At 43.5% G+C, this 9,736-nt stretch overlaps 1 protein-coding gene across 1 annotated transcript; it reads right to left on the reverse strand.

Annotated features, from left to right (window-relative positions):
* Positions 1 to 476: 476 nt before the first annotated feature.
* On the reverse strand, positions 477 to 7,500 carry LOC135089116 (U4/U6.U5 tri-snRNP-associated protein 1-like). Its single transcript, XM_063984368.1, has 11 exons — positions 7,244 to 7,500; positions 6,373 to 6,503; positions 5,908 to 6,068; positions 5,305 to 5,430; positions 4,777 to 4,947; positions 4,519 to 4,652; positions 4,271 to 4,379; positions 3,085 to 3,936; positions 2,478 to 2,707; positions 1,478 to 1,639; positions 477 to 1,276 (listed from the first exon to the last, which is right to left on the reverse strand). The coding sequence occupies exons 1-11, from the start codon at positions 7,366 to 7,368 to the stop codon at positions 1,057 to 1,059; spliced, it is 2,421 nt and encodes an 806-aa protein (XP_063840438.1). The 5' UTR covers positions 7,369 to 7,500; the 3' UTR covers positions 477 to 1,056.
* Positions 7,501 to 9,736: the final 2,236 nt, after the last annotated feature.

Raw genomic sequence — 9,736 nt, forward strand, 5'->3', positions numbered from 1 at the left:
TGTTCCTGTACTCATTGCATCTAGTATCCCAGATTGCTGGTCACTCTTCAACTTTAACAATAAATCTTTAAACATCCAATCCCATGGCCTATGTACAGAATAGGATCTGCTGAGCAACTGATGGTCTATCACTGGGATTTAAAAAAATAAATAAAAAATAACACCTGTGTTTTTGAGCAGCACAAAGTCACCATGTAACAAGGCTCCATGTGACATATTGCCATGATCAGTCACGTTAACTGGGATCCTCAGTTGTGCACATCGAGCGCTTGTAGGAAAGCCCACTGATGAAAACTGGAAAGCTATGACGCCACTTCCTCGCAACTTGGCAGTGCTGACGAGTCACTCAACCAAAACGCCTGTATGAAGGAGCCCTTAGTATTGCTCTCTTCTCCCTCTCTCTGATTCTTCCACACATGACCTCGAGTCATGCAAGCTTCATGAGAGCAGGGTCTGCAGAAATAAAAAAATAAAAATTGAGACTCAAGCTTTTAATATAATCAGCCTGGTATAAATGATGTCAATAGAAATACTTCTGACATGAACTATACAAAAAATGGTTGCAGATATTTACCACCACTCCTGCTTGCCTCCAGCTTCACTCTCCTGCTCCAAGACTTGTACTCAGGTCTCCTCACTTTGGCTTCCCCTGACACATTTTTTTGTTATATTTTCTCACATTCTCCTATTCTGTCTTATGGTTTCTTTTATCCCAGCCATCTATCATGTGTTTCCTTTTCTCCTTCCCATGTCTTCTCCTTTTCAACTATTTCTGCTGTCATTTAAATATTGGTACATAAACACTTCAGGAGCCTCTTATACTACAGAACAAAACGAAACTTAAAAAAATGAAGACTGTGAATTTTGTACATGAAATTTGCATTGGATCATTTGCAACAAGTCATGACCAAAATATAAATGTTATGAATCAGATGAGCTCCTTGTATATTTGCTCATGTCACACCTGAATCCATTAAAACTCATTCACATAAAAACACTTGAATACGGCACACTCCTCATAAGTACCAAAGTTTCGAGTTTATTGCCAAAGCACATTCACTTCTTCACATCCATTGATTCCTGGGTCTTGCTTCCCGACAGAACCAGATAAGCCGCCCCAAGCTGCTTCTGCTTCTCCCTCTGCCTCTCCAGTGTCTGCAGGGGAGTGTCTGAAGAGCTCATGTGCTTCATCAGTAGCTCCTCATTCCACTTCTTCATCCTCTTCTCAGTTTTGTTCTTCCCTGATCCCTTTCCATGGAATTTGTGTGACAGGTACCTGGAAGAACAGAAGGAAGCTGCTGGAAGGTAGGTGCTTTAAACAAAATAGTTACTGATACAAATAAAAGATGGAATGTGACAATAGTTTAACACAAAATAGTTAATAACACAACAGAAAGATGAAATGCAACGATCCTGTTTCAATTGTTTTATCTTAATTTAATCCTATCAGTAGAGTAGAGCAAGAACACACACTTACCTGAAAGCTTCCTTGGCATTCAACTTGCGTCCCTCGTCATCCACATACTCCAGCTTGACGTCCGGCTTATACCCATCCTTGTCCTTGAACTCAGTGACTGGGCCCATGTATCGCTCCCCTCGGCCGCGCCCTCGGTCATCATCCAGGGTCTTGTCCTCAATGCTGGGGAGGAAAGAGAGAAGGTGAGGGGAAGGTTAAAGGGATGGAGGAGTAGGACAGTGATACAATACAGAAAACTGGGATGAAAAGATAGCATTCCAGTGTTATTCATAGCTTGTGTCTGTGATCATATTTGTTCTGAGTTGTGACAGGAAGGTTGAAGGGATGGAGGAGCAGAGGGACAGTGACATAATACAGAAAGTTGGGATGAACAACTTGAGTTACAGAGTGGTTCAGAGCCTGTGTCTATGATCATATTTCTTTTGACTTGTGACAGGAAGTTATGTCACTTATGGAGTGTTGATATATTGGGAACCTGTGTAAGTATGCACTTTGACACTCAAGCAGTTAATCCCCAGGGAAATGGTAGAGAAGAATGATATTTAAGGAATGAGAAAATAACACATCCCTAGACAGAGATGATAAATTCAGACCATTAGTTTTCATTTCTATCTGGTTAAATTGCAACTCATTCTTACAGTATTGAGTGAAAATGTTATTATTCTTTCTGTTGTTATAGTGAAAAGAATGATGCAAAACTGCCTCACCTTCAACTACTTATCTATCTATATAGAAGGCCAGCAATCTCACATGGAGTGGCCCAGACAAGGCACCACACACTCACATTATTTACACTCTTAGATCTATCAATCCCTGGTGGAAAGATAATCTTGTGGACAGGCAAGACTTTCATCTACCTATCTACACATCAGGTCAGCAATCCCACATGAGGTGGCCCAGACAAGGCATTCACTTTTAGCCTTATACCTTAAATAAAATAATCTAGAGAAGACCAACCTCTATTTTCAGATGAGTTACCAAGCAGCATTGCATCCCCTACCTGTAATGTATTGCCCTGAGATGTTGCAGAGCAGCATTGGCAGACTTGGACACATTGGTCTTCTCCAAGTAGCCTTTCTTGAGTGCCAACTTGAGGGCATTGGCTACACCCTTGCTGGCATCAGGCTCCTCCTCCAAGATGGGTGTGGTCATGCTGTCATTGATCTCCACCCGTGTGTCATCAATGCCCACTTCCTCCCAGGCTCCCCGTGGCTCCTGTGTCTCTTTCTCCTAGAACATAATAATGTAAGAAAATAAGGGAAGCTGCAAGAAGCCATCAGGTCTACACATGGAAGTCCATCTGAAATATACCCATCTATTTCCACCTATCATCTCCATCTATATATTTGGATAATCTTCCTTTAAAACTCCTTAATGACTCAGCACTAACAAACTAATGATTACTAAGTTTATTCCATTCATCTACCACTATATTTGAGAACCAATTTTTTCCTGTCTCTCCTCTCTCCTGTGGGCAGTGGATAGCAAACAGCACTCGGTTGGAGGAAGTCTACATTATCTGTGGTCAATACGATATACTTGTCTTGGTTTAGTTGTTCCCTCCCCTCTACAAAATCCAGAGTCAGAAAGCTACACTGTACTCGTACCTTGGGAGGTTGCAACTGCAACATGCTCTGGTCCTCCTCGGCACGGTTTCCTGAGAGGCCGTAGGTGGGCAGGTCCCCAAGGGTGCGGCAGAATTCATCTGTGGTGTTGAGAGTCATGAGCAGCTCCTCCCCATCCACCACCATCTCCTCTTCCTCCAGCGGATTGGCAGCACTCCTCTCCTTCACCACCTCCAGGATCTTCTCACTGCTTGGCTGGTTGGACTGAGCCATCTTTGCCCTCCTTGACCGGGCCAGTGCCTCCTGCAGCTCTATGTCATCTTGCTCTGCCTCTGGTATCTCCTCTGCCTCAGCCATCTCCTCCTGCTTCACCTGGTCCTGCTCCTCCAGCAGCTCCCTGAGGCTCAGGGACCGGCCACCACCACTGGGCCTGGCTGCCATGTCCTCATCGGCCGCCTCATCCCCATCTTCAGTTTGCATGGCCTCTATCCTGGCCTGCCGGGCCTGTCTGGATCCCAGGTGCACCAGGGAATCTTCCTCCATCGGCTCCAGGTCATCCACCGTCAGCTTCTTCTTCTTCTTCTTCTTGGTCTTCTTCACCTTGCGGAAGCTCACCATCTCATTCTCAGTGAGGTACTCAGGAGCCAGCTGTGCCTGCGGCATCTCCAGGTTCTGCAGCCGCCTAAGTTTGGCCACGCGGCGCACTGCCTCAGGTACATCATCCTGAGCGCTGACCAGGCCACCCGAGCCGAGCCGGAAGGTCTTCTTCTTTTCCCCCTCGATCTCTTCGTCATACTTGGTGAGCAGAGTTCGCTGCACAATGTTGCCGGCAGCGTCCACCTCCGGGGCCTCGTACTCCACCTTGTCAGGATCCTCCCTCTTCCTCATGATGTTCTGAAAAAGCATTTAAAGCACTAACATAATGTACAACAAAACAAAGCTGCAATGCTTCATCTTACACAAAAAAAATAGTCATGGCTGCACTAGAGGTCAGTTCATTAATTTTCTAGAAGCATTCATAAACTAAGTAAATCAAATATTCACTCAGGCGATGATTTCCGTCAGCCTCTGTGCTGAGGTATGACAATTCATTACATGCTCAACTTTATGAAACTGTATGAAACTTTGTTTCATACAACTTTTGTTTCTGTATGAAACTTTTCCAACACTGACTGGGCAATTCATTCAATATCTGTATGTACACACACACACACACACACACACACACCTTCTCTGCCCGTTCATCATCAATGATGTTGACATTAACAAGTGTGTCTTCCTCCCCATCAAGTACATTGCTGTCCTTCAGGGTCAAGATGGTGGTGCCAGAAGTAAACCTGCAAATAACCAGTGTAAAATAACCATTCTCATCTTTAGTGTCATGTATTTCCAGTGCTGTTTCTCAGTACAATCTTCTTATATCAAGTACACAAACACCTACACTACACAATACCAATATAGGAGAGGCACACTGACCTGCTCATGTCGTGCTGCACCTGCAGCCCCGACAAGTCATTGCGATTGTATTTCTTCATCTTCTGCTCAGTCATGTCCTGCTCCACTAAGTCCCCAATGCCAAACTGGGCATCCAGCTCCTCCAGCATCTTACTCTGTGGGCAACAACAATGTCACACACATGTAAACATTCCTCTATATGTAAACAGCCTGTTCCTGAAAGTCAATCTGAGACATAAATTAAAAATTTACGGTCATGCACTTGTTCCAGTCCCTCACCTTCTTCTCCGCCAGTTCCTTCTCCTTGGCCAGAGCCCGGGACTTCAAGACCCAAGCTGAGGCAGACTCATCCTCACTGTCTGAGTCACCAAGCTTCTTCACCTTGCTCAGGGACTCCTTGATGCGCCGCTTCTCCCGCTGTGCTGCAATTTTCTCCCTCAGTTTTTGTACCTGGAGTAAAGAAATGATTCACCACCAATCCCAGCTCACCAGTGCGGCACATTTTCATCTTCTGCACATCACACTCGTAAATGTTTTCTGTACAGTCAGTATTACATTACTTCCTTATACTAATCCATAAAGACATTCCAGTAATAAGAAGCAGTGAATTACTACAAGGCATCACTCTGCTTTGTTACCATTACATTTTCTTTAGAGTTAGTATTGCATCACTTCCTTATACTTCCAAAATGACATTTCAATATTGAGCAGCGACTTACTACATCTGCCTTGTTATCATCCACCAGTACTCAGAAGCAAAGACACAAGATACGGAGAACAAAATGACAAACTGCCAGCACAACACACCTCCAACTTCTGTGCCAGACTCTCGGCAGGCTTGTGGACGAAGGTCTCGCCTTGACTCTTGATAAGGACGCCTTCCTTGTTGTCTTTGCCGGGTTCTTCCTCCTTCAGTACAGAAACTGTATCAACCTGTAAACCGAGACTGCATGTTATATCTGTGTGCCCTCACATGTATAACTTTCTTGGTAAATAAACCTACAATTATTATTATTATCATGCTTAATTAAACTTGGTCCATTCATGATATTTTTTGGGGAGAAAGGATAATGTACAACTTAACCTCACTGAACAAGGTGCATGTGACTGGGGGCTGTAATGAACTACTGTCAAGTGATTCAGGGTGGACAGTGTGGGCATGAAGCCACTAAGCCATAAACAATCAACACTCAAGACAACAGTATCTGAAGATGGCCAGTATAAGCATGTGACGGGGCTTAGTGAACTAATGTCAAGTGGTTCAGGGTGGCCAGTATGAGCCAGTATGAGCAATAAACACCCAATACTCAAGGCAACAGTAACCAAAGATTATTTACTGCATGTGAGCAAATGTGGAAAAAAGAGAACTGGAGTCAACACTGAGAGGAATACAAGGGCTCCCAAACCAACCTTCAGAGGCTTAAGCCCAAGTTTTGCCCTGATCTTGTTGGTTTCCTCAATGGAGAGTGAAGCGTCTGAGGCAGAGGAGGCTGCGGCAGGGGGCTGTGTTGGCGCTGTGGGTGATGAGGGCTTCAAGGAGGGTGGAGGTGGAGCAGCCTTCCCATGAAAACCTGGCAGAGGAAACCATTTGAACCAAGTTTATTATAAAATCACTCAAAAACTGAAAGTATATTCTATAGCTGAACCAGTGATCATAATCTATGGCTGGAGTGAAGGTACAGAAATTAATGTACTCTGGGAAATCACTCCACTTTTAAGACAATAATGACAACTACCAGAAATGAGGATGAAGCTGAAAAGCACATAAACCTCCACACTGTAAGGCATTCAAACAGTAGTCATGAGAAATACAGACACAGGCTAACTTGGAACACTGATGCATACAATGAGGGAGGCTGAGACAATTTTTCCTACCTGGCCCTTCATCCTTGATCTGCAGCAGCTGTTCCACATCTGAGAAGCTGTCTTCACTCAGACTGGGTGAGTGTGAGGGGGAACGCTCCTCCCGCCTCTTGGTGCGCTGCTTCTTGTGCTTGTGGTGGTGCCTGGGGGTGATGAATTACTGTACTGTAATTGTTGGGCACTGCCAATGAAATCCTTAGATGTTAACTCATACAAAAGAAATGTACTTTTAACCACAGACACACAGGTTACAGGTTACAAGTAACCGGTCTCGCTGCACAAGACTTTCTTCTTTCTTTCACCACTATTCTGTCCACCTCTCTAATGCAAGAGTTAACAAGTATTCTCAATCATTCATCCCTTTCTCTGGTAAACTCTGGAACTCCCTGCCTGCTTCTGTATTTCCACCTTCCTATAACTTGAATTCCTTCAAGAGGGTGGTTTCAAGACGCTTATCCATCAGTTTTTGACTACTGCTTTGACCCTCTTATGGAACTAGCATTTCAGTGTGCATTTTTTTTTATTGGATTTTTGTTCCCCTTGGCCAGTGTCCCTCCTACATAAAAAAAAAAAAAAACTCCCTCACTGGGATATTGTCAGACCACATAGGTAGTGAATCTTAATTATACAGTAACATATATACCATCCCTTAGAACCTAAACTTGAACTCTCCTTCTCTCACTAGTTACCAGTGGAAGCAATCTTTACAATACAGTGACATACATCCTTCCATCTCTCCCTGCGGAAACAAACTTTACCATACACTTACCTCCATCAGTACCCGAACGTCAACTTTCCCAGTCCCATCAGTACCTAAACGTCAACTCTCCGTCACATCAACACCTAAACATCAACCTTTCCCCCTCTCTCTCTCTCTAGTTACCTGTGATGATGCCTTCCCTCTCTGTCCCTCTCCCTGGACCCAGACCTCGAACGCCTCTTCCTCTTCTTCTCCTTGCGCTCATCTCGGGACCGGTCCTTCTCCTTGCTCTTCTTGGAGGACCCCATGGTGTGCTACACGCCGGCCTGACCCTCGCTGGCTCTGCAGAAGGGCTGGGTGAGGGCTGGGTTGAGGTTTGGACTAGGGTTGGGAGGGCAGGCTGCCAAACGTTCCTTGTAAACACTTAGCAGGGAGGGGAAGGGTAGGAGGACCAGTGGGAGGTTTTGATCTTGCTCGTAGACGTGCGGAGGAGGAGGATTAGAGAGAGAGAGAGAGAGAGAGAGAGAGAGAGAGAGAGAGAGAGAGAGAGAGAGAGCCTTCCTCTACCTCCTCCCCTTACACTGCACAAAACCTATGAACTTAAGTAGATCACTAACACTAAAGCTATCATAGCTACATTTGAGGTCAAGATTCTTTATATACAGCACACTTCAGGCCATAATTAAACCTCTATCTGCAACCATTAAAGAAGAAAACGAGATCAGAAGCAGCAGCATCTCCAGTAAATATTCAGTTGATGCTATATTCTGAAACACTCCTGCGCCACACCTCCACTACATCTAAAAGTCTCTAGTTAAAGTTAAATATGTTTTTAAGACATATTCATGTTTTTTTTTTTTTTATGGTTCTACTGACAAATTAACAAGATTTGTACATTATTATATAACATGAGAAACACTTGAGAACTCGGATAATCAATAATCTCTGTGACCCTTGAAAACAGTGTGATGAGACCAGCAGGCGTTTCAGAATATACGGGCCCTTCAGGACGCCGCAATTCATGAGTCACCGTTCCATTATATTAAGTTAATTAATATGGGCCACTATATTAAGATTCATAAGCAAGATGAACAATAAATAAACCTCCAGAGGACATGCTTGTAGTTATGATGACATTCAGGATCATCCGCAGCATTAGAAGAATAGGAAAAGATTACTGTGTTCAAACCCAACCTTCGCTTTCACACCATGACTATTTTCAAAGGCCACAAAGATGATTAGCCAGCTTCTCAAGAGTGTTTTTCCTGTTAATTTTACACAGATTTTTTTAATATGTCAATAGAACCGTACAAACACCTTGAAAACTCGTGTAACTTCAACTAGAGTCTTTTGAAAGTACAGTGGAGGTGCGGTGAAGATGGGATGAAGAGAGAAGACTGACTGAGCAGGCTGACAGGCTTTATGAGTCATTAATTGGTTCTTAGGGGTGTTCTTATGATTTAAATAATAATTTGACAAGTATTGTACATCACTAAAGAAAGAATCTCCTTGGGAACACGTCTGATCATCTCTGTGGTCTTTGTAAGCCCTGTACTCTGAAACGCTCTTCTCTCTCACCATGACCATTCTCACTAAAACCACACACACACACACACACACACACACACACACACACACACACACACACACACAAAGCCAGAAAGACCAGTTTTACTTCAATTAGATGAGTGGTTTTTATCCCTCTTCAGTGTACGCATCCCTTTGAAATCAACAGTCAGTTCTCCCACTCCCTGAATTGCTGTAAAAAAAATGCTAAACTACAGATTTTGTCATCTGTATTAATATCAAGACGATTTTTTTTTTATCATCATTGACAAAGCATATATTTTTTGTGTGACAAGAATCCAGAGTACTTATACTTTATTCTCGAACGTTAGAGAATACACAAACCTCTCCCTCACGGCGGAGCAGGCTATTCTCTTACTTTTAAAGTAACTGATAATTTATTAAAGAAAGCGGCAGTGCAGCAGAAAGTATGTGATATAAAGATTCCTGATCAGATATTGTAATTATTAATGAATAAAACAGCGCGACAGCAATGCAAGGCGTACTTGACCTGTCATCAGTGACCCACCCTATTGTGCCAAGGCAAGCCACAGGCCTGCTGGGTTTTATGGTCCCACTACATGGATATTAACGCTTGCCAGGTCGCTCCCTTTCCCCTGTCTCAGGTAAGGGGTTGGATGTTTACAGTCCCGGTTGTTCCAAAAAACACCCCGAGATGACTACAATATCATCCTCTCACCAGCGCACAAGTTTACAAACCTGTATACTCCTCACTCAGTGTCTTCTCATAAAGTGCTACCGATTTGCTTTTGTGCTTAACTAATAAGGCATTTATTACAGACGGTGAATGAATGTTTTTCATGTACTCAAATCAAATAGTTTGAGTGTTGGTAAAGAAACAATGAAACACTGCAAAATGCACACTTTCCACTGAAAACAGTCATCCAGTAGCAGGTCAGAGGGTTGATCCCCTGATTTGCTCCACCCAGGAGGGGCTTGTGTTTCTAACGCTCGAGAATAGATTATAGTAAAACTGGTATTACATTATTTGTCTGTACTGCGCGACACACCTAGTGACTTTGTTCCTGCTTTTTTTTCTCTATGATGGCATCAAAGTCTTGCTGCCTTTATACCACATATCATATTCAG

This window comes from Scylla paramamosain, chromosome 32, assembly GCF_035594125.1.
Source record: "Scylla paramamosain isolate STU-SP2022 chromosome 32, ASM3559412v1, whole genome shotgun sequence".
Taxonomy (NCBI): domain Eukaryota; kingdom Metazoa; phylum Arthropoda; class Malacostraca; order Decapoda; family Portunidae; genus Scylla; species Scylla paramamosain.

Excerpts from the sequence above, each read along its gene's own strand:
- LOC135089116 (XM_063984368.1), bottom strand. The coding sequence starts at position 7,368 with ATGGGGTCCTCCAAGAAGAGCAAGGAGAAGGACCGGTCCCGAGATGAG. Across the intron at positions 5,431-5,907 it reads TTGGGCTTAAGCCTCTGAAG|GTTGATACAGTTTCTGTACT; the intron begins GTTGGTTTGGGA and ends CTCGGTTTACAG. Across the intron at positions 1,640-2,477 it reads CTCAGGGCAATACATTACAG|CATTGAGGACAAGACCCTGG; the intron begins GTAGGGGATGCA and ends TTTCCTCCCCAG.